Source organism: Mastigoproctus giganteus, chromosome 8 (genome assembly GCF_048544385.1).
Source record: "Mastigoproctus giganteus isolate SK-2022 chromosome 8, ASM4854438v1, whole genome shotgun sequence".
NCBI classification, from domain to species: domain Eukaryota; kingdom Metazoa; phylum Arthropoda; class Arachnida; order Uropygi; family Thelyphonidae; genus Mastigoproctus; species Mastigoproctus giganteus.
In genome coordinates, this window is record NC_143582.1 from 159833233 (window position 1) to 159859772 (window position 26540).

Here is a 26540-nt window from a genome sequence, read left to right on the forward strand (position 1 = left end):
ATATCATTTATAAATACAGAAAACAACAATGGACCCAACACTGAACCCTGAGGAACTCCACTAATAACATTAGTCCACGTTGAGCAGTGTCCATTGATTACCACTCTCTGTCTTCTGCCACTCAACCATCCCTTTATCCATAGCAGCAATTTGCCTCCAATGCCACACTGCTCCAATTTGTGCAGCAGTCTTCCATGCGCAACAGTATCAAAAGCCTTTCTAAGATCCAAATATATAATATCAAAGTTATTCCCTGCATCCAGTTCTTTTGTGACTACATCATAGTATCCAATCAAATTGGTCAGACAAGACCTGCCCTTAACAAAACCATGCTGTGTCTGAGCTATAACTGAATTCTTGTCCAGATGATCCTGCAGTGCTTCTTTAACCAGTGCCTCCATTAATTTTCCTGGAACCGAAGTTAAACTAACAGGTCTATAATTACTTGTGTCAGCCTTTGATCCTCCTTTGTGTGAATTGGGGTTACATTTGCACATCTCCAGTCTATGGGTACCTCCCCTGAGTCCAAAGAACTCTCATAATTATGGCCAGGGGTTTGCTTACTTCCTTTGCTGCCTCCTTTAATATAACTGGATAGATCCCATCCACCCCGGGTGCCTTTTTTATGTTTATCCTCAACAATTTCTCCTCCACTTTCCTCCCAGTTATTAGAAAATCATCTAGCTCACTGCCAATGTTTACTTCACCTACGACATTCCCCTTCCTGAATAACTCCTCATGTGAGAATGTAGATGCAAAATACTTGTTTAGATTGTTAGCCACCTGAGCAGGATCCTCAACTGTTGAACCATCAACATCCAGTGGACCAATCTGATTCATCCCTTTCCTTCTTGAGTTTAAATAGGTAATGAACTCTTTTCTGTTTTTCTTTGCATCCTTTGCCAAGGATTTCTCATAATCTGCCTTTGCCTGCCTAATCTCCTTTGTGACTTGGTTACAGACCAACTTATATCTATCATAGGCTTCCATGTCACCCATTAATTTGTATGTATCCCATGCATTTTTCTTCTCTGCCATGTCTCATTAGTTCATCTGACAACCATTTAGGCCTGAACCTTGAACAATATTTCTTGATTGGTATGTAAAGCTTGGTAGCTTCCAAGATTAGTTCCTTGAATGCTTCCCATTTTGAATTTGCTGTTGGTAACATCATCAGTTGGTCCCACTGTATAGAATTTAAATACTGTCTCAGCCCATCATAGTCGCCTTTACGAAAGCAAAGGCGACTATGATGGGCGCATTGTATAAGCTTGCAGAAAGATCTAGAATAAGCAAGTGATGCAAATTTGTGGAGATCATTCTAGAAAATTTTAGAAAAATGTCAGCCTTATATGACCGTATTGCAGTCACAGTTTATAAACCGCACCATAGTGAATCCCATATTGATTGAAGCGCACTGTGCAAGGTATTGCTGTATATACAGAATGTCTCAAAAAAATGTATACACACTTTTACAGCCCACATATAAATAGATATTTTTTCTTTTTTTGCTGGAATGAGACTAATCTTTGAAGCCTTTTTTTATGCATGTATATATACGCTGAAAGGACAGAATTAATGGTATACCTGATTCCTGGGCAATGCTACGCTGTTGCCCCTCTCGCTAGTGGACGAACCCACCGCTTGGCAGATATATAAGTACACTGCATTCACTAGATGGTAATTCGATGTCAGTATGGATAAACGTTGTGAGTTAACTGATTTTGAAAGAGGGTTATAGTGGGCGGCCGAGGCATGGGTCACTATCGTGGAGGTGGTACAAAAATTGCACTATCCCATTCAAGAGTATCAAGAATGTATCGTGAATATGCCACTTCCGGAAAAACATCTCATTGTGGATAGTGCTGTGGGCAGAGAAAGGTGGTGGATGAACGTATATATACACTGAAAGGACAGAATTCATGAGATACCTGGTTCCTGGACAATGCAGTGCTGTCACTCCTCTCGCTAGTGGATGAACCCACCGCTTGGCAGGTGAGTACACTGCATTCACACAGACGGTAATTCGATGTCAGTATGGATAAATTTCATGAGTTAACAGACTTTGAAAGAGGGATATAGTGGGTGCCTGGCTCATGGTCTCTGTCGTGGAGGTGGTACAGAAATTGCACTATCCCCATTCAACAGTATCAAGAGTATATCAGGAATATGTCATTTCCAGAATAACATCTCATTGCAGACAATGCTGTGGGCAGAGAAAGGTGGTGGACGAATGTGCCCATCGACATCTGTATCGCATTGTTTCAGCCAACCAGAGAGTGACAGTGGCACAAATCATCACTGACTTCGATGAGGGTGGTGCCAGAAACATCTCCACCAAGACCATCAGGCGATCATTAGCCACAATAGGTTACGGGAACCGCCAACCCACCAGAGTTCCATTACTAAAACCATGACACAGGACTCTACGTAGGCGCCTCGGTAGCCATGTGGGAAGGAGCAGCAATGCGTAGCACACGCTTCTTGATTAAACCGGGGTTCGAGCCCGTCACCACCAAATACGGAGGATGCGGAAAGGTCAGGGAATGACCACCGCATATCCCGGAGCAATATGGCCTTAGTTGCTAATGCTCCTAAAAACCAAATAACAAATAACAAACAAGGACTCTACGTCTCAATTGGCCGAAAGAACATCGGCACTGGACCTTGGATGATTGGAGACAGGTCTCCTGGTTCAATGAGTCCCGTTTACAGTTATTTCAAGCGGGCAGGAGGGTACATATCTGGCGGAAACCACACAAAGCGATGCATCCCTCATGTCAACAAGGAACTGTTCCGGCAAGTAGTTGGTCAATAATGGTCTGGGGTATGTTCAACTGGCACACATTGGAACCTGGTATCCCATGATTTCTGCCCACTCAATGTATATATAAAGTATATAGAGATAGATACAGTTGTAGATAGTATGGTGTTAGTTATTAACTTTGCTATATGGAATTATGGGCAGTATGTACATGACACCAAAACTTTAATGTAATATGTAGTATCTTATGTTTGATTACATCTATTAGTATTGACAAAGAATAATGAATAACTGATAGACATACCTAGTTAAATCTATGTTAGTTTGTTAAAGAATATATATACACTAGATAATATACAAAATTTATCATTGTATACCTACAATCTGAATGACTTTTTCAGGTATCAGCCATCCAGATTGAAAGGAAAAACAACAATAAGGGGTTCTCTGTTACTGTTAATCAATACGCAGTATAGTGTTACCAATATATTAATAGGGCCTAATGATATAAGTAGTAGTATAAGATTTTTTAATTTTATTAAAAGTTTTTATATATATATATATATTATAAAATATATGCATAGTGCACATTGATTATCATTGAGCTGACAGAGAATGAATGAGATAAAATCCAAAGTTAAAAATCAAAAGCTATAAGCTGACTTATCATGTTCAAACAAATAACCATATGTGTACCTTACTATAGAGCAAAGAGAAAAGGAAGAGTGGATCCATCGTAAGTGATTTCCATGCAAATGCTTGTGAAAACTGAAAGCTTATAAAGTGGCGACCTCTGTATTGCCATAAAATGTGTATTATTTTGTGAGAATATAGTCCAATTTGTGAAATATTAAATTCAGGCATAATGAAACATAGCAATAATGAAGTAATGCAAATGGCTAATGGAGTAGGAAAGAAAGAACCTGAATCCCATAAATGCAAAGATATAGCAGTATCTTAGAAATAGTTTTTCTTCTGTCCTCAAGTCTAATAAACTAATAAAGAGTATAGTATAGTTAAAAGTGGGGGCTAAGGTATAAGATGTAATGCTCAGGTAAGCCTGGGATTTCTTGCCCTTTCCTAAGCATTATCTTAAGTGGAGGGATTGTATTGAACAAAAAAATTAAATATACAAATATATACAAAATAGAAGTTAATAAAACATAAACCAACATGTACAAAATAGAAGTTAATGAAACATAAAACAAAGACAATGCGAGTATATCAGCTGTTTGAATTTAATATAACTTAATAAAACAAAATGAAACTTAATTAAATAATAAGACATGGACAGCAAATGTTTGGCTATTATGAAGTAATACTCAAATGACTGATATGTGGAATGCTGATATGTGGAAAATACTTGGAACAGTAAATAATGAATGAAATTCCATATGAAAAAATGAACAAAACAAAGTGAGATTAATTGAAATACATGCACTGTAGGTTGCTAACCTTGGAGCATGGGATTTTCAGACTATAATACTATAATACACCAAGATAGCATAGTGTATACTACATATGATATTATGAACCAAAGCTATTTCTTACTGTAATGTAAGATTTTCAATTTTTAATTGTTTTCGTTTTAATTTCTGGAGCTTATCATACGGAAGTGTTTTATGTATCATATTGAGGTAAACTTCTCTTATTCTTTTACAAATATACATACAATATATACATAGTTAGAGGACTTTATCTGAATTTAACCAATAACTTAGAGTTATAGATTCAGGTAGAAGTTTTTTAATTTTATAATATTTATGGATCTTTTAAAGTGATAATTTAAATATGGGATTGGGATATTATTAGAATCCAGTTTGTTATACAGAGCCTCAATATTAGATATATATGTAGAGCTTTTCATGCAGATGGAAGATCCTGAGAAACTGAGACAGAAATGATATTCACATATACAGATTTGAAGATATTGGATTGCCAGTGATTAAGGCTGACCACATTGAAACTAAATACATGTCTTTTATTATACACATTTATATCTTTTTTTGCAGTGGTGGAGATTTAAATTTTTAAATCCAGGTAGCAATGTTATCAGATGTGCTAGTGTTTTCAAGAATAAGTTCTTTTGGATATAGGCTGCTGAAATTTGGAATGAAATGTTGACAAGTAAGAACACACAAATCATTCATGAACCTAAAGTGTAGTAAGTCATCCAGAAATGGGTGTGTTTGATGGAATATAAGTTAGCTATTGAACATATTGCAGAACTCTCCATAGCCTTTAACTTGAACCCATTGTATACACTGTGGAAAATACACAGACTGAATAAGGTAGTATGTTGTCATGGTCTGTATGTTTTCTATGTAGAGTTTAATAAGGACCAATTCTAGGTTACTGAGATCAATACTAGTGAACAGACTATGAAAATCAAATGTTTGTATGTTATACTGTAATTTTCCATGGCATTAATACCTGATAGGTTGTTGAATATAATTTTACCTTTATTCATGTAATTAGCATTAGCAAAGGCACATGATGCAAGGAAGCAAGCTTATATAGCATCAGCAAAAAAAAAAAAAAAAAAAAAAAAACCCTTATTTCACCCATCCACTCGCTCCAAATGTTTGACAAGTTCTGCCTTGTATCTATTTAAGCTATCAACTTCTACGACAGATGGAAGTTTGTTCCAGCAATCAACCACCCGCTGGCTAAAGGCAAACTTCTGCACATTTATCCTACAACTGTCTTTCCTCAATTTGAATTTATACCCTCTCAGGCGATTCTGAGCAAGAGGAAAAATCCCATCAGTATTGAGCATGCTCAAACCATTCAAGGCTTTATACACCTCAATCAGATCGCCTCACAGGTGCCTAGTCTCCAGACACTGTAATTTGCAAAACTTAAGCCTTGCTTCATAAGAGCAACCCTGTGTTCCATTCACTAATTTTGTTGCCCTTTTCTGTATTCGTTCCAACAGCTCTACATCTTTCTTAAAATGAGGCCTCCAGACCTGTATACTGTACTTAAGGTGTGGTCTGATAATCACCTCCTTATCTCTGCTAGAAAAATTCCTGTATATCATTGACAAGGCACCATGAGATACTCTTGCAGACCGTCTGCACTGCTCAGAAAACTTCACATCTGCCTGCACAATTACCCCCAGGTCCTTTTCTTTCTATACCACTGTCAGTGTTGTACCAAAGAGTTGATACGTTACTCTGGGATTACTGCTTCTCATATGTAGTACTTTACATTTGTCAATATTAAACTTCATTTGCCACCTCTCAGAGCCCATCTGCTCAACTTTTCTAGATCCTGTTGCAGCAGTGTACTGTCATTAGTGTGATTAACAACCCTGCCAACTTTCGTATCGTCTGCAAATTTGGATATTAAGCCTGATATACCATCAATATCATTTATAAATACCGAAAACAACAATGGACCCAACACTGAACCCTGAGGGACTCCACTAATAATATTAGTCCACGAAGAGCAGTGTCCATTGATTACCACTCTGTCTTCTCCCACTCAACCATCCATTTATCCATAGCAGCAATTTGCCTTCAATGCCACATTGCTCCAATTTGTGCAGCAGTCTTCCAAGTGCAACAGTATCAAAGGCTTTTCTAAGATCCAAATAGTAGTAGTAGTGGCATGTGATGCAAGAAAGCAAGTGTATGAGCTTATGCAGCATCAGCAAAAAAAAAAAACACACCATTTCCTCCAAATGCCTGTCCAGTTCCTCCTTAAAATTTATTTAACCTATCAACTTCCACGACAGATGGAAATTTGTTCCAGCAATTAACCACCCGCTGGCTAAAGACAAATTTCCGCACATCTATTCTACATCTGCCTTTTCTTAATTTGAATTTATGCCCTCTTAGGTTCATAATCTGAAACAAGTGGAAGGATCCCATCAGAATTCAGCACGCTCAACCCATTCAAGGCCTTATACACTTCAATCAGATCACTGTGCAGGTGCCTCGTCTCCAGGTGCTTCAATTTGCAGAACTTAAGCCTCTCTTGGTAAGAGGATCCCTTCATTCCCCTCACCAATCTTGTTGCCCTTCTCTGTACACGCTCAAGTAAATCTACATCCTTCCTAAAATGAGGCCTCCAGACCTGTACGCAGTACTCACGGTGTGGCCTGACCATTGCCTTATACAGAGGAACAATCACCTCCTTTTTCCTGCTAGCAAAATTCCTATATATCATTCACAAAACCCCATGACCTGCCCTGCCAGCCTGTCTACATTGCTCAGAAAACTTCATATATGATTGCACAATTACTACCAGGTCTTTTTTATTTTCTACCACCTTAAGTGTAATACCACACAGTTGATACATTTCTCTGGGATTACTTCTACCCATATGCAGTACTTTGCATTTGTCAAGGTTAAACTTCAGTTGCCACTTCTTAGCCCATCTGCCCAAATTTTTCCTGATCCTGTTGCAGTAGCACACTGCCATTACTGCCATTAACAACCCTGCCAACCTTTGTATCATCTGCAAACTTTGACACTAAGCCTGATATACCTTCATCAATATCATTGATAAATATACAAAACAACAGTGGACCCAACACCTAACCCTGTGGGACTCCACTAATAACATTAGTCCACAAAGAGCAGCATCCATTGATTACCACCCTCTGTCTTCTCCCACTCAACCATCCTTTTATCCATTGTAGCAACTTACCCTTAATACCATTCTGCTCCAATTTGTACAATAGTCTTCCATGCGCAACAGTGTCAAAAGCTTTCCTGAAATCCAAATATATGATATCAAAATTATTTTTTGCATCCAGTTCGTTTGTAACCACATTATAATATCCTGTCAGATTTGTCAGACAAGACTTTCCCTTAACAAACCCATGCTGTGTCTGAATTATTGCTGCAGTCTTGTCTAGATGATCCTGCAATGCATATTTAACCAGTGACTCGATTATTTTACCTGGAACAGAAGTTAAACTAACTGGTCCATAATTACTCGTGTTACCCTTCGATCCCCCTTTGTGAATTGGGGATACATTTGCACATCTCCAGTCCGTGGGCATGTCCCGTGAGTCCAAGGATGCTCTCATAATTATGGCTAAGGGTTTAGAGTTTATATAAGTAAAGAAATCCTAGCTGTTTTTCTTAGCATCCTTTGCCAAAGATTTGCCAAAGGTAACTACGGTGGTCTGAGACAGTATTTAAATTCTATACGGTATTTCATAATTTAATTCTATATGGTATTCCTAAAATAATTGCTTCTCGAACATGCTGCTGCAGAAAACAATCATCCAATAAATCCACAAAAGTCTTATTGTGTGTGTGTGTGAGTGACCAATCCACAAGTTCCAGTCAATATCTGGGAAGTTAAAAGCCCCCATTATAAGACATTCTGATTTATTAGCCCACTCTATTTCTCTGTTCAATTGTTCATTGTACTCATTTGAGTCATTAGGCCTATAACACACTCCTACTCTTATTTTTGCTTTCGCAGTGCTTATGTCACACCAAACTGACTCAACAGTACACTGTTCATCTATGTCAACTGGATGCACTTCTTTTGATTTCATGTTTTTCTTAATTTCTCTCAAAATTTCATATTTTGATAAATATATGATATCAAAGTTATTCTTTGCATCCAGTTTCTTTGCGACTACATCATAATATCCAATCAAATTAGTCACACAAGACTTTCCCTTAACAAACCCATGCTTTGTCCAAGTTATAACTGAAGTCTTGTCTAGATGATCCTGCAATGCTTCTTTAACCAGTGCCTCCATTAATTTCCCTGAAACAGAAGTTAAACTAACAGGTCTGTAATTACCTGTCTCCCCCTTTCATCCTCCTTTGTGGATTCGGATCACATTTGCACATCTCCAGTCCATTGGTACCTCTCCGAGTGCAGGGAAGCTCTCATAATTATGGCTAATTGTTTGCTCACTACCTTTGCTGCCTCCTTAAATATAACTCGATAGAATCCATGCAGTCCAGGTGCCTTTCTTGTGTTTATCTTCAACAATTTCTCCTCCACTTTACTCTCAGTTATTACAAGGTTATCTAGCTTACTGCCAGAATTGAGTACACTTCTGGCATTTCCCTCGCTGAACTCACGTGTGAATGTCGATGCAAAATATTCATTTAGTTTGTTAGCTACCTGAGCAGGATCATCAACAGTTGAACCATCGATATCAAGTGGACCAATCTGATACATCCCCTTCCTTTTAGAATTTACATAAGTAAAGAACTCTTTGCTGTTTTCCTTTGCATTCTTTGCCAAAGATTTCTCGATATCTGCCATCACTTGCCTAACCTCCTTTGTAACTGGTTACAGACCAGCTTATATCTATCATAGGTTTCTGTGTCACATGTTAATTTATACGTATTCAATCCATTTTTCTTCTCTGTCACATGTCTAATTAGTTCATCTGACATCCATTAGGCCTAAATCTTGAACAATATTTTTTTTGTTGGTATGAAAAACTTAGTAGCTTCCAAGATTAATTCCTTGAATGCTTCCCATTTTGAATTTTCTCTTGGTAACATCATCAGTTGCTTCCACCATATAGAATTTAAATACTGTCTCAGACCACCGTAGTCACCTTTATGAAAGCAAAAACCCTTCCCTTTCCCCATGATGGTAGTTACCTCTTTGAGTAAATCCCACTTCAGCAGACTGTGATTACTGCCACCTAGTGGTTCCTTTATCTGCAGATTTTTGATACATGAAGAATCACTACTGATAATCAGATCAAGAGTATTGCTCCCTCTAGTTCCCTCACGAACATGCTGCTGTAGAAAACAATCATTCAATAAATCCACAAAAGCCTTTCTAATGTGTGAGCGACCAACCCACAAATTCCAGCCAACATCCAGTAAATTAAAATCCCCCATTATAAGACACTCTAATTTACTGACCCACTCTGTTTGTCTACCCGACTGCTCATTATACTCATCAGATTCATTAGGCGTATAACAGACACCTACTCTCATTTTTCCTTTCCCGGTGCTTATGTCACACCAAACAGACTCGACATTGCATTGTCCACCCACATGAATTGGATGCACTTCCTTAGATTTTATGTGTTTCTTAACTAAGAGTATAACCCCTCCTCCCTTCCTGTCCTTTCTATCCTTTCTGTACACATTGTTCTCCCCAAATTCCAGTTCTGCACTGCTTATGTCTGTGTGATACCATGTCTCTGATATCCCAACAATATCTGCCTTTGATGTCTTGACTAGCACTTCAAGCTCATCGAATTTATTATCTATACTCCTAGCATTGGTGTACATGCAAGTATACATGCGTCTGTTTTTACTCTTAGTTACCCTAACATAGCACATGTATTTACTTGTTCCACTATGACTCCCAGCAGTCCTGGAAATTCCCTTTACCTTGCTTTCCAGGCTGCTGCTCAATTGCCTTTCAATAGAAGTAGTGCAAGAATCACTTTTACCTCTGGCAGCTTCTGCTGTTAATCTGTTAGTCCGTGTATCCCTCCAAGCTAGCAGTTTTCCGACCCACCTAACACTGCCTCAATAGCATCAGTAAATATTCTTGCACTCTTTCAATTTAAGTATATCCCATTCCTGTAGAAGCAGTCTCTCCTGTTAACAAGCACAGACCAGGCTGAGAAAAATTCTACCCCTTAAGCTTTGCACAGTCTCTCCTGGACCGAATTGATCGACAAGGTTCTCATCATATACTCCCTACTATCGTGTCTGGGCAGAATTGCAGATACTTTCAAATTCAATCCTAACTCACAGCTTTTTTTCAGCATTGTCTTGTACTTGTTAAGAAATTCTGCCGGTCTCCTACTCTTAATATTATTAGTGCCAACGTGTACAACAATATTTGTGCGCATAAAGGATGATATCTGCCCTACAACGTCATCACCCTTTGTGCCCTTAAAGGATGATTGCCCTATAACGTCATCAACCTTTGCCCCTGGCAGACATACCCTGGTCCTGTTCCATCTATCCTTTTTTAACAATATCTTCTTCATTTCCATGACAATAGAGTCACCTACAACAACTAGTTCCTTTGGGACTGCGTATTCTGTCTTGGGGATTGCCACTGTGTTGCGTGATGTTCAAGTGCAAGCTGTGGCATTGATGTGAGCAGCTGAGAGCTTGATGGGCCCTCAATTTAAATCCTTCGAGGACATCCACCCTGTCCTTCAAGCTCTCATATAAGCCCATAATAATGCCGAGTTGGCACCTTATTTCCTCGCACTCCGTACATGTCACACTTATGCGACACCAAAATCACTTATGTCACACCAAACTTTCTCGACAGTGCACTGTTCATCTGTATCAACTGGATGCACTTCTTTTGATTTTATGTTTTTCTTAATTAACAGCATACACCTCCTCATTTCCTATCCTGTGTATCCTTTCTGTACACATTGTACTCCCCAAATTCCAGTTCTGTATTCGGTTATATCTGTGTGACAGCATGTCTCTGTTATCCCAACAATATCCGCCTTTGATGTCTTGACCAACACTTTAAATTCATCAAATTTATTTTCTATACTTCTAGCATTGGTATACATGCAAGTATACATGTACCTATTCTTATTATTAGTTACCCTAACACATCCCATATACCCACCTGTTTTACGATGACTGCCATCAGTCCCTGAAACCCCAACACCCCTTGCTCCAGGCTGCTGCTTATTCTAATAGAAGTAGTGCAAAAATCACCTACACCTCTGCCTGCGGCTACTTTTAACCTTTTAGTCTGTGAATCCCCCCAAGCTAGCAGTTTTCCAACCCACCTAACACTGCCTCGATAGCATCAGCAAATATTCTTGCACCCTTTTTATTTAAGTGTATCCCATCCCTGTAGAAGCAGTCTCTCCTGTTAACAAGCACAGACCAGGCTGAAAAAAATTCTACCCCTTGAGCCTTACACATTTCCTCCAGGGCCGAATTGATTGACAAGACTGTCATCATGTACTCCCTTCTATCATGTGTTAGCAGAATTGCAGACACTTTCAAATTTATCCGTAACTCACGACTTTTTTGCAACATTAACCTGTGCTTGTTAAGTAAATCTGCAGATCTCCTACTCGTAATGTCATTGTTGCCAAGTGTACAACAATCTCACCCTTTCTGCCCTTAAAAGATGATATATGCTTTACAACGTCATCAACTTTTGCCCCTTGCAGATATACCCTGTTCCTGTTCCATCTATCCTTTCCTTTTTACACAATATATTCCCCGTCTCCCAGACAATAGAGTCATCAATGATAACTAACTCCTGTTTGACCAGTGCATTCTGCCTTGGAGATTGCCACTGTGTTGCCTGATGCCCAGGAGTGAGCTCTGGTGTTCAGTTGGGCAGCTGAGAGCTTGACAGGCCCCTAATATTTATTTCTTCGAGGGCATGTACCGTACACCTCAAGCTCTCATAGACGCCCAGTAGAACACTGAGTGGATGCCTAATTTCTAGACACTCTCTGCACCTGGCACACACAAAGACATCCTCCTTGGCTAGATCATGTTCTGTTCCAGAGAGTTCGGCAAACATTTCACAAGTTGCACATTTTTTTAGGTTGTAATGCGTTTGAGAATCGCCCCCCTCAGTTCTCCCCCGAGTCAAAGCACTCCTGCCACTTTTTGCCCATTGCTTTTCTGCTGTAGTCTGGGGAATGATATTTTAAATTAATATATCAATAAATTTAATTAATTAATTGTCAATACTACAGTATCTAATAGAATCCTAAATGCAGGGATGCGAATTACGCTATATAATTTTCTAAGTTTTTAGAGCTACCTAGTTACCACAATTAAAAATTTGACTTCCCTACCGTGTATACAAAAACAATGGCTGCAAGATTCAAACGAAACAACAGCTTTACTTATATTAAGTAGTTATCTACAAAAACTCTTATCTAAATTAAAAATAAAAATAACCACCGTATCTAGAACTATACGGCTACTTATAAAGTTCAATTTAAAATATCAATTAGGTAAATAAAATGGCAAACACGTATTGCTTTTTTGGAACCTGTAATTCACAGCTGTAATTTTTAAAGAGAGAGTCAGCACCCTCTCGAGAATCTAGCCCCCTCTTCAGATCTAGAGTCAGCCCCCTCTAGATCTGAAGCTGTAATCTGTAGCCATTTCGTTTAAGACTTTGAGTATGCTAAGCTTAACGCTCAATAGGGTATTGTATAGAGCTCATGGATTGGTGCATAGTTAGGTCATAGTGCTAAAAAAAAAATATGGACACACTTTATATTTTAATTTTTGTAAACTATATTGATAGAAAACATCGTATACTCTCAACATAATATAATTAACATACTGGAGAATACAAGAGACTAATGTCTTGAAGACAATGTTGTTAAGGTAATCTTCTTCTTGAGCTATAAAAAGTTGGGTTTAATTGTATCAAAGGATAAAAAAACCACATCCTACACTTACCACATGTGACCTAAGAGATGATATTGGAGAGATACGTCATGTTGATGTTCATTTGTACAGCAATGATAGTTCTTTTGGTTTATAAACTCTGAAAGGTGAAAATAAGCCTCATTAACCATTGCCAGGTCATTTTGGTTTGCACAAACCATAGGCTGTGCAATTTGCTACATTCTTGTACAACACAGATTTTGAGTGGATAGATTTACACTGGTATAATGTTTTTCTAATGCATCTGTCCAAAATAATAGTGCTGCAGCATTCTGTCTTGATCTGCATAGGCTATGAATTACTGCATTCGGTCACTTTCCTTACGTAGAATGCAATATGTGTCTTCCACTGATCGTGTCATTTGCCACTTGCTAATTTAATTTAAGATATAATGATGAGAAGGGACATTGTGAGTTTGAAACTGATGACAAAACCTCTGAATTTCCATTATGGAATTCATCTTCACAAATAATACAACACAAGCAGTGTACAACTGCATAGGCTAACATTCCATCACAGAATAGCAGAAAACAAAGAAAAGCGGTGTCTTTTTATAACCATCCTTTTCTCCATACCAGTAGCTTCCCCGTAATGCCACACTGCTCCAATTAGTACAGTATTCTTTAATGCAGAATAGTGTCAATAGCTTTGCTGAAATCTGAATATTTATCAGAATTATTATTTGCATTGAGTTCCTTTGTTATTGCAACCATAATAACTGTTGGGATTGGTCAAACAGGATCCTCCACTTAACAAAACAATGCTATAATTTCCATAAAACACCATTCCTGTTAAGATGATTGTGCACTACCTTTTTAACCAGTGACCCCATTACTTCTGAAACAGAAGTCAAGTTTATTTTATTTATTTTATTTTTTTGTTAGTTGTTGGCGCATCGGCTTCTGTGGCCATAATGCACCTCCCAAGGTTTTTGCAGTACTTTGATCCAAGCCCAAGGCGGGATTCGAACCTGCGACCTTTGGGTTGCCAGGCAGGCACTTTACCCACCCAGCTAGCCAGGTCGGCATCAAGTTTATAAATTGTATATATTCTAATAATTGTGTATTTTTTGTACTTTTTATTATAATTAAAAATAAAAAATATTAAAATTAAAATCTGATTTATAAAATGTATTGGTTATAATATAGAACACTGGTTCGATCAACCATTCTTTTCTATGACATGAAGTTATTTTATTTCCTCCTCAAATAGGCCTCTGAGGTTGGGTATATTCATATTACACGTTCTTAGCGTTTTTTCACCAACCTTTCATGAAATAAAATAAAATAAAATAAAATAAAACACAACAAATTCCCGATAACTATATTTACAATAACCTGTATTTACAAAATTAATATATACGTATTACAATATTAAAAGTATTAAAACACAAGATTAAAATGCATTAAAATATACTAAGTTAAAAGCGATAAAATTCCATAGCTTTCAAAGGCTCCAGCCTTCTTCTTCAGCAGTATTCTCTATTATTCTATTTTATTTATTTGTTTTAATTTAATGGATAAATTACTTTGGCATACACAAGTTGTTTTAACTAAAAAAATATTTTAATTCCTTATTTATAGGCAAAATTTATAGAAAAGAACAACGATGCTCTTCATGCTTCATTGGAAAGTGTAATGTTGGAAGCAGAAAATAAGTTTCTGAAAAATCTCTTTACTTGTGATGTTAATCGTCAGGCAACAAAAGGAAAACTAAATTTCATTAGTGTGGGGAGTAAATTTCGAACTCAGCTACAAGAATTAATGACTAAACTGAACAGCACTGGTACCCATTTTGTTCGTTGTATAAAACCTAATTTTAAAATGATAGATCACTGCTTTGAAGGTGGGCAAATACTCAGTCAGCTGAGATGTTCAGGTTAGTGAAACATTTTTAATAATATAATAAAATACATGTAACAAATAGCTAATAAAATTATAAGTCAATTCTTTATACACTGTACATAATCATAATGGTTACTTTGTATATTTTTTAAAATATAATTATAGCTGATAAGACAAAGGTACCTTAATGTACCGATTTAAAAATTATAACTAGAGTACATGATTTGCTTGACAGAATACAAAGAAATTCAACAAAGCTAGCTGAATGAAATACCAAAACATGTCATACTCGTATTGGTTATGCAAATGATCTCTCTCTCTCTCTTCTCCCCATCCCCCTCTCCATGTAGAGAAAGAGCTTCTGCAGGAGCCTGGAGGGCAAGTGTGCTGACAGTGCACCAGGAATGAAAAATTGCTAAGGGAATATGTTGCTGAATCAGATCTGATTTACTTTGATTTCTAGTGATGATGGCCCAAACACCAGCACCATAACACACCACCAGAAGAAAAACAGCCTTGCAAAGGGTGAAAGGGCATGTTTGAGTCCCCCAATCATATTTAGAGATCCTAGCAATAAGTGTACCTTGTGATTATAGCTACTAGGTGAGCAAAGTATGGAAGGAATGTTAACTTTGGATCAATAATGATTCCCAGGTATTTTATCTGTTGAACAGTTCTGATAGGTGCATTGCCCAGATAAATGGTAGGAGACCTGTTGGTGCTGAGAGGACCTTGATCAGCATGGCCTGAGTTTTTCCAGTTGATGGAAGTTTGCCCAGGAATTTATTTGGTGCCAGAGTAGAGTTTGTTCTGGCTTCAGTTTGAGCTCGGGTATCAGCTCTTAAGAAGGACGTGTATAGTGTTATTTGTAATGCGGCTCTGGGGGTTTCCCCCAACTCTGTGATGAATACAAACATTGTAAAGGGCAGATAGTGTAGGTTAGTGTGTGTGTTCATGTAGTATTAGTGAAGGCTGTGTTCTGTTGTTTATCCGGCATCTTAGCTTAGGGGCTTGCTTTTGGACACCTCTAGTTTACCATCCAGCGCCACAAGGAGGTGGGTTGAGCAGTAGGAAGTGTGAGCTCAGCTCTGGTGGGGCAAACCCTGGGGTTGCTGAAGCATACAGCAGGGACGGCCAAAAAAAGAGTAAAGTTTAAAAGGGAGTAGTGGGGAGATAGGAAGAGGGTGGGATAAAAGAGGTAGAGGAACTGGGGGGCTGTAGTAGATGTGCCTGCCTGGTAGAAGGGGGACAGTAAGAGGACCCCCATGATGCCCATCCTGGTCCACAGGGTGGGAATTAAAAGGTGGCAGCATGGTGAACCACCAGGGGAAAGGGGGATAGGGGCCACCCAGTTTGTGGGGATGAAGAGAGCAACCACCCCATGTGGTAGGAGTGAAAGAACATAGGCAAAGGGTTCCCTATGCTGGTGCATCTGTTTGGAGCTCTGTCCCACACTGGCCAGGAATCTACCCTTGGTGGCCAGTGTCTGCATCTCACACCATGCCAGCTGAGAAAAGCTACAGTGTGGTGTCTGCTTGGATAACCATGAGGCCATTACTGGTCTACATGGCCATCAGTCTGGTCGGCGAGGAGGCTGGAAGGGAGACACAATTATCACCATTCATTTACTGTACATTCACTCAGGTTTTATAATTTTTTTCTTACATTTTCTATTTTATGATTTTAAAGTGATTATAATATATATACATTTTAAATTTATTATTAATTTTTTCCATATCATCCATCATCTTTCACATACCGAGGGAAATGCAATGGGCGCATGTATATATAAGTAAATATAACTGAGTGTAAACATTTGCACGACACTCAGTCACTCACATTTAACCACAGTATTCTGTCATTCTCATTCACTGTAATACTCAGCCACTCTCTTTCACCACAATTTCAGTTTCTTGCAGGGGCCCCCTCTCACACTCAATAAACATTATATATTGCAGACCAGATATATTGCAGTCATTCTTGCACTCACACAATCATTCATTCTCTCAGTCTCTCATTGCTAATCAGTCTCTCCACATTGCAACCTCATGACTCTTACTACTTACTACTGTTTTTCAGCTGGGGTGCAGCCCTGGCTGCATGTACCTCCCTGCCCCCTGGGTCTCCCACCAAGGCAGGGGATCCTGGGGGGGAGTCATGTCCAGTCACCAGATCCAGTAATATTGTCAGTTTCGGGTATTGTAATATGGTATTGGAGTCAATTCTGTGTATCCTATTCATGTCTCAATTCTGTGTAACTAGAATTGAGACATGAATTTTGTCATTTTCTGAGCATGGCAGGAGACATGGGCAGTATTGGTTATTGATTGTTATCTGGTTGTGGGACAGATTGTAGGACCCATATTTGCATGTTTCTTCTGATTTCAAATGCTTTCTGTGCGTAATTGGTGAAAGCCTTATATAAGCCTTCCTCTGTGATAAACTAGTATTCTTGTCCCCTAGGAAGGGGACAGCTTCTGTCATAAATTCTACTCTTTGTCTGTCATAAATTACACAGTGATATAGAATATGTGCCCAGTCTTACTCTTTCTGCAGCTACAGTTTGAGCCATCAGTCAGTCCCAAGGCTTTGCATTAGGGAGCCCTTACCTATCAATATGTAGATGGTAAAGAGTCCTGGTCTGAACATACCAAGTTGGTGGTTTTGGGCTAACCATAACCACCTGTGGAGAAACCTTCTGATGACCTCACCTCTGGTTTCATGCTCCTAATTGTTTTGCCATATCTCATGTAGTTTTATGGTTATTCTTTTTCTTCCAGCCTTGATGTTATTAGCTGTGTCTAAGACTATCCCAAGGAATTCTGTGGGTATGCCTTTTTTAAGTCTGTAATAAAGTCCTCTGCAGACTATTTCTAAGTACAATGACAACGTACCCACCAACACCTGCATTGCTGATGTGTTCACTGTGCAACATGCTCTGGTGATTGTCAACAGTATAGTTCTCTGTATTGTTTACAGTTTCATCCTGTTTCTGACTATGGCCATGAGGTGAAACCAGGCACCTTCTCCATATGAGATGACAGTAATGGAAACTGCATGGTAGATGATTGCCAAGGGTCCTTCTTTTAAGCCACCAGTCTGGTCGACTGATCCCGGCAATCATGCATGATAATTCTTTACTTTTTTTGCCAAGTTGGTTAGGTGTGGGTAGAATGTTAATTTTGAATCAAAAACAATTCCCAGATACTTCAATTCTAATATTGTTTTAATTGATTTCCTGCCAATTTTTATTACGGGAAGTCTCCTTATATCCAAATTTCCTTTAAGTAAGATTGCTTTAGTCTTCTCTGGTGATATTCTGAACATGTGCATTTATGTCCACTCCTGCAGTTGCTGGAATGCTCCATTGGATCTCTCCTCTCTCTCACCAGGAGGATTAAGTCATCTGCAAAGATAATTGACCAGAAGAATGGGCCAAGTATTGAGTCCTGTGGGCATACTTTAGTCGTAGGGCATGTCAATTTCTGATACCTTGTGCAAACTGAGACACTTCTGTCAGTCAAGTAGTCTTTTATTGCTTGGTACAAATTTTGTGGCACATTTGTCTGGCAGATCCTCCTAGGGATGCTATGCCCAGAGTGAGTCAAATGCTCCAGCAAAATCTATGGAAATGGCTAACATGTATTTTGATGCTGTTGTGTGAACTGCTGTTAGAAGTTGGTACATGGCACCCTCTGTAGAGTTACCCTGCTTGAAGCTGAACTGTCTATCTGATTAGTTGTCTGCCTTGTAGTATATGGTTAACCTATTGTACAAGGCAGACAACTAATCAGATAGACAGTTCAGCTTCAAGCAGGGTAACTCTACAGAGGGTGCCATGTACCAACTTCTAACAGCAGTTCACACAACAGCATCAAAATACATGTTAGCCATTTCCATAGATTTTGCTGGAGCATTTGACTCACTCTGGGCATAGCATCCCTAGGAGGATCTGGGGATTTATCTTTCATAAATTTTGCCTATAACTAGAAGGACAGCTATTGGCTTATATGATCTAGGCTCAGTGGGTGGTTTCTCGGGGTTCTTCAATGTTAATCTGAGTATTGCAACTTTCCATTTGCTAAACAACTGTTATATAGTTGGGTGAGTTTGTCTGGTGTGTTCTCTGTGAACTTTTTGATGATCTCTGCTTCTAGGAGGTTGTCCCAGGGCACTTTTTATTTTTAGTTCTAAGTAGTGCTGCCTGTAGTTCATCCACAGTGAAATGGGGTTCTATATTGAGATTTTCATAGTTATTATTGTTATTCTTTAATTCAATCTGAGTTGGGGAATATTCCTCATTCTCGGTCTGGAGGCTACTGTCAAGTATATTATTTACGGAATCTGCCCAACACAGGGTTGGGGGTTCCATCTGTTCATATAGTAGTTTCCATCACTTCCCCCCCTGCAGAAGCTTGTTGGTGACTATTTTGTATATGACTCTCCAAGGGATGGCGTTTCCAGAGGTCCCCATCAAGGGCCACCATGATTCCTTCTTTTTTGCCTCATGAGGGCTGTGTATGAGTTCCTGAGAGTCCTGTAGGTTTCTTTCAGGGTGTTAACCTCATTTTGGGGCCAACTTGTTCTGGTTCTCTGGAAGTGTCTCCTTGCCTGGTGGACCCTTTTCCTGAGTGCGGTCAGTTCAGGGCAACACCACCAATGGGACAACTTGCTTCCTCAGCTTTTTCTTTGGCATGGCCAGGTCAGTTACTTTCAAAAGTATTTTTGTCAGATCCAGTGCTTGGTCATCCAGGCTGTGGTTGGTACGTAATCCAGACTGCTCATTTTGCTGTTTTTGCAGCTCTGCTGGTATGGCTTCTGTAAATGTTGGCCAGTTTCTTTCGGTTGTACCTTCTGATGTTCATAAAGGGCTGCTGGGTTGTCAAATATCTATTGAAGGTGATTGTTGGTTGTAAGTACTACTGAAGCTGATTGTATGGTTGTAAGTACAGTCAGTCCTTGTATAACACTCGTTTACACTACACGAATTATAAATAGGGAAACGATGTCACATATAACACTAACCGAATTCACTTATGCATGATTTGGCTTTGCATTTAAAGAAATGGCAGTCGAACATGGCGGAATCACAGCTGAAGGCAACAATTACTGTGTTGTTTACCCATTTGCTACACGTGCGCTGCTTTGTTTATATGTATCAAACATGCCCCCTCATTTTTGTTCTTTTTATACTGTAATTGTGCAATACTTTATTCCCTAAAAATGAGTAAAATACTTGAAACGGTGTGGAAAGGAACCGTGCTGGTGAAGATACTGCAGGTTCAGAGAGAAAAAGAAAAGCGGATAAGGTAAAGAAAGCCAACACGAGAACCACGGTGAACTATGGGAACTTCCGGGCAAACACTTTCGACACTACTGCAGTTTCTCCATTCTTGGTAAACAGACTGTGCATGTTATTATTATTATTATTATTATTAGCCATATGGTGCAAGGAAACCTGTGGCTTATGCTGTACCAGCCAAAAAAAAAAAAAAAAAAAAATTTCTGCGTTACCCTGAGAGAGAGATAGAGAAGCAGAAGTAGAAGGGAATCACCAAGAAAACAAGAAAGAGAAGAATGATGATATCCAGCTCAGGACCCTGGTTTTGCCAAGCCCATACTCACCAGATGTGAGTCCCTGATCGGTAGCGGCAATAGAAGTTGAGAATGATATATTGATTGACATGTCGGTGTGACGAACAAAGTTAGGAAATCTTATTTCCTAACTTAACCTTAAAGATTAAGTTAGGAAATAACATAACCTAACCACTGAGAACAATTAGAAAGAATGCAGAGAAAATAAAGACAACTCTTATAGCAGGAACAACTCAAAGTGTAACAAAAGGCATTAGATCAAGACACAAAGAAGTGGAAGAGATGGAACGTCTGTTATCTGTTTGGATAGAAGATCAAACAAAGAAGAGATCAGGAACAAGTTTGTTTACGATAAAAGCAATACTTTATTACGTAAAAATCATAATAAAATACTTAAGTATTTTATTACAATTATTTATTGCGTTTGGTAATTTGTTGGTTACAAATGTGTGTGGCGCCTCCGTAGCCAGCTGGGCAGGAGCAGCAGTGCGTAGCACACGCTTCTTGATCAGACCGGGGTTTGAGCCCATGACCACCAAGGATGCAGAAAGGTCAGGAATGACCACCGCATATCCCCAGAGCAATATGGCCTTAGTTGCCAATACTCCTAAAAACTAAATAATAACAACAACAACAAATGTGTGTTCAGTCTTGGGTGGTCAGCACCTAACCCTATGTTTCCCATAAGGCTTGATATTTATATTTCATGGTTTTGCATTGTGTGAGGTTTTCTAGGAACACAACTACCATGTTATACGAGGACTGACTGTACTACTTAACTACAAACTGCAGTATTTACAACCATTAAATCCTAATTGTTAGCTTACAATACTGGAAACTCCCATTAAAAGGCAGTACTGGGAGTTTCCAGTTTAGTAAGAGGTCATATTTGGGGTGATCAGACTTCTTGATTTTCTAAAATTTTCCAGATTTTGGGTGTGAAAGCTGGACAATTGCAGAAATATCTCAATGTTACCAAAAATGTAAAGGAAGCTGTTTTTTCCCAATTTTCATGTAAACAATTGTTAATAATGCATAATTTTGTTAATTTATGCATAATAGTTAACATTATTGTAATAAATGGTAACATTCCTACATTTTGCATCTAATATTTTCAAAGTAAGTGTGAAGATCTAATAAGGCATCTATATGAAGTGGATATTCTGCTTGTTCAAACACTTCTGTATATTGACAAACATACAATGACAAATTTATTTTAGTTTCTCCCCATTCAGTCCTATGCATAAATGCATTTATAAGGAAAAATATTAGAAAGAATAGATAGTTAACAGCAACAAAAAAAAAAAGATTGTCTTGTTAATAAAGATGAATGCATATTCATGCCATTTTAAAGTGGTGGACATGTGGTTATGATGCTATAAAGGCTTATTAAAAATAATGAAAACAATCAAAAGTGCAAAAAAAATTCACCTCCCCCAACTGAAATTTAGTTACCTTAGTCATAGTCCACAGTAGGCTAGCTAGTTCTACAGTCTAAATTTTATTTCATAATTTAGAATATTTGATAACATATCAAATCATTTTAAGTACTACTAATCTGTAAAGTAATACTTCTTTAAATTAATTCTTGAAATTTTATTTGTATGATATCTGTATTATTTTATAAACTTATCCCTGAATATTTTGTAATTGAAGCTGTATTTAGTAGAAGAGCGTCGAAAGTACAATGACATAAGACAATGGTTGTAAGTCAGGGCCTTGTTGCTTATTCAGGCTGAGCTAATGTATTAAAGGAAAGAAGACCTATTGGCCTATATAGCCAATCCCTGCAGCTGATTGTAGTTTGACTGATGAATCATTTCTATATACTAGATGCAGGGAATGCCATATTATAAAATTAAAAAGTTGGCACATTAATAAGGAGAACACAGATTGATGCCCAGGAGCAAATTCAAATTGGGGACATGCCAATGACTCAGGTGTCTAGTGATATGGTGGGAAATGCATTCTATAATCAGGCTCCAGACATTAATTATCAAGAGAAGCCTGTTTTGATTTGCTTAGAAGTAGTTTTATTAGGTGAACTCAATTATCATGGTAATAAAGAACATATTTTATAATACAGATAAGTGGAATAGAACCAGAAGTGCACGACGATGTGACAAGCAATGCACAACAGGCTAGTGATGGTGCAACATGCTTCAGTAATTATGAAGGATATAGAAGTGGAGTAAGTAACAAGAAAATCTTGAACTATTTATTTAGTAATACTTGGGCCTACAGATGCTGATATAAAAGGGTTAACTTAGACTTGGTGCCACCCTGACGTTAGCATTAGCAGAGGCATATTATACAAGAAAGCAAGCTTATATAGCATCAGCCAAAAAAAAAACAAGAAAAACCTTCCCATTTCACCCATCCATTAACTCCAGATGTTTGTCTAGTTCTAGTTTGAATACAACAGATGGCAGTTTATTTAAGCAATCAACCCACTTGCTAAAGGCAAATTTCTGCACATCTATTCTACAACTGTCGTTCCTCAAGTTGAATTTTTATCCCCTCAGCAGACGAATCTCGGCAAGAGGAAGAATCTCATCAGCACTTAGCTTCCTCGAAACTATTCAAAGCCTTATACACCTCAATCAGATCACCTTGCAGGTGCCTAGTCTCCAGACACTGCAATTTGCAGAACTTAACCTTGTTCCACTCACTAATTTCTTTGCCCTTCTCTGTACTTGTTCCAGCAACTCTATATCCTTCTTAAAATGAGGCCTCCAGATCTGTGACAGTATGCAAGGTGTGGCCTTATCATTGCCTTATACAAGGGGATAATCACCTCCTTGTCTCTGCCACAAAAATTCCTGTATATCACTGACAAGACCCCATGAGCTGTACACACAAGACACCATAAGCAGTACACAGATGCTGCTCTTGCAGACTCTGTGTACTGCTCAGAAAACTTCATATCTCACTGCAAAATTATCCACACCAGGTATTTTTCATTCTGTACCATTTTGTGGTTAATGCTACCCATATGCAGTATTTTACATTTGTCAATATTAAATTTCAGTTGCCACCTCCCAGCCCATCTGCTCAACCTTTCCAGATCGTGTTGCAGTAGCATACTGTCATTAAACAACCCTGCCAACCTTCATATCATCTGCAAACTTGGATATTAAGCCTTGGATATTCTGTATTTATTAATATCATTAATAAATACAGAAAACAACAAGGGACCCAACACTGAACACTGAGGGACTCCACTAATAACATTAGTCCATGAAGAGCAGTGTCCATTGATTACCACTCTGTCTTCTCCCACTCACCGATTCCTTTTTCTATAGCAGCAGTTTGCCCTTAATTTCATGCTGCTCCAATTTGTAAAGTAGTCTTCCATGTGCAACAGTATCAAAATCTTTTCTAAGATCCAAGTATATGATATCAAAATTATTTTTTGCATTCAGTTCCTTTGTAACCACATCATAGTATCAAATCAAATTGGTGAGACAAGACCTCCCTTTAACAAACCCATGCTGTGTCTTAACTATTACTGCAGTCTTGTCTAGATGATCCTGCAATGCTTCTTAAACCAGCGATTCCATTATTTTCCATCAAACAACAGTTAAACTAACAGGTCTATAGTTACCTTATCACCTTTTGAACCCTCTTTGTGAATTTATGATACATTTGCACACGTCCAGTCCATGAGGACCTCCCCCCCCCCCCGAGTCATAATTATGGCTAAGGGTTTGCGTACTTCCTTTGCTGCCTCCTTTAATATAACTGGAATAGATGCCATCCATACCAGGTGCCTTTCTTATCTTTAACTTCAACAATTTCTCCTCCACTTTGTTCTCTGTTATTACAAAATCCTTTAGCTTCCTTCCAGAGTTTGATAAACTTCTGGTGTTCTCCTCCCTGAATAATTCCTCATGTGTGAATGTAGATGCAAGACACTTGTTCAGTTTGTCAGCTACCTGAGCAGAATCCTCAACAGTCGAATCGTTGTCCTCAAGTGGACCAATCTGATTCATCCCCATCCTTCTGAACTCTTTGCTGTTTTTCTTTGCATCCTTTGCCAAAGATTTCCCGTAATCCGCCTTTGCCTGCCTAACCTCCTTTGTGACTTGATTACAGACCAGCTTATATCTACCAAAGGTTCTGTGTCACCTTATAATTTATACACATCCCATGCATTTTTTTTTCTCTGCCACAAGTCTCATTAATTCATCTGACATCCATTTAGACCTAAACTTTGGACAGTATTTCTTAGTTGGTATGAAAAGCCTACTAGCTTCCAAGATTAATTCTTTGAATTCTTCCAATTTATAATTTGCTGTTGATAACATCATCAGTTTGTCTCACTGTATAGAATTTAAAAACTGTCACAGACCACCGTAGTCACCTTTACGAAAGCAAAAACCCTTCCCTTTACCCCTCACAGTAGTTACGTCTTTGAGTGAATCCCACATCAGCACACTGTGATTACTGCCACCTAGTGGTTTCTTTATCTGCAGATTCTTAATGCATGAAGAATCACTACTGATGATCAAATCAAGCGTATTACTCCCTCTGGCTGCCTCTCGAACATGCTTCTGTAGAAAGAAATCTTCCATTAAATCCACAAAAGACTTGCTAGTGTGCGAGTGACGGTTCCACAAGTTCCAATCAATACCATAAAATATGACAATCTGATTTTTTGGCCCACCCTATTTCTCAGTACAGTTGTACATTATTATCATCAGAGTCATTAGGCCTATAATTCACTCCTACTTTTTTTTTGCTTTTCCAATGGTTAAGTCAACCCAGTGCTCATCAGCTGGTGCAATACCACCACTTGGCTTATTGGAGGATTGAAGTGGTGGAACCCATGTTTAGTCTCCAGAGCTATGTTCCGATCAAACCTTCCCCATCTCTTCCGTCATGCAGTATGACTGATGTCTTTTGAGGTTATGATGAATATCATGGCAAGATCCAAACTTCCTTATATTTCGAAGGTACAGCTTCGAAATATAAGGTCTAAAGCTCTAAAACAGTGTTCACAGGCAGGCCGCTAGCTAGTACACCGGACCGAACCTATTGGTAACTCTCTAGGAATCTTCGAGATCAGCTAGTGTATAATCTTGCTACCTCTACTCTGCCAGCTAGTGACTAGAGGGAGTCGGAGTAGTGTGTATACGTAGGGCATTGTCAAAGCCATGTTGTTTCAAGGATCTGGGTATATTCTTACAATGTTTGTAAAATAATTAGAGAAGTTTATCTCAATATAAAACATATAATACAGCAATTAAAACAAAAAAATCGAAAATCTTACCTTACAGTAACAAATAAAAAAATAATTAAAAATCAATTGAACACAATTAAAAATCAATCTAAGGCAATTAATTAAAAGAAATTTAACGAAAAAATTTGCAAAAACGATTTTCCTTCCTAAAGCTGACAACGCTTTTCGACAAATTATTTGTCTTTGTGCATGCGCATAAAAGTCCACGAATCGGAGATTAGAAATGGCCTGTGAATGTTAACAGAATTCTCATGTAATTTAGTTTCGACTGTTTCTGCAATTAATATTCTGGTATAATTACATTGGGCACTAAGTATTTTGGCATCATTAAATAAAAAAGTATGCTTTTTTGTTAACTGCATGAAAGCTTAATTTTGACACTGCTGAATGAGAAGCACTAACCGAAGCCACATGTTGATTTACAAAGAAAATTCAGAGGGAAATGCGTAGAACCTTAGTTTGATGAGTTGCAATCCCCGCAAGAAATCTATACCAGGTCATTTATTTGTTTTGTGAACGAGGAAAGGATGTTGTTATTTAGTTTTTAGGAGCATTAGCAACTAAGACCATATTGCTCCGGGGATATGCGGTGGTCATTTCCTGACCTTTCCACATCCTCCATATTTGGTGGTCACATGCTCGAACCCCAATCTGATCAAGAAACGTGTGCTACTCACTGCTGCTCCTGCCCACCTGGCTACAGAGGCGCCGAAAGGACT

General features: G+C 38.4%; 1 protein-coding gene across 2 annotated transcripts in view; it reads left to right on the plus strand.

Moving 5' to 3' along the window:
• Positions 1-26540, plus strand: part of jar (Myosin heavy chain 95F jaguar) — a 633758-nt gene that overhangs the window by 282886 nt on the left and 324332 nt on the right. For both annotated transcript variants that reach the window (XM_090379849.1, XM_090379848.1), the window contains exon 15: positions 14721-15015. In XM_090379849.1, coding sequence (XP_090235975.1) covers positions 14721-15015 — 295 coding nt within the window. The remainder of the gene's footprint in view (positions 1-14720; positions 15016-26540) is intronic.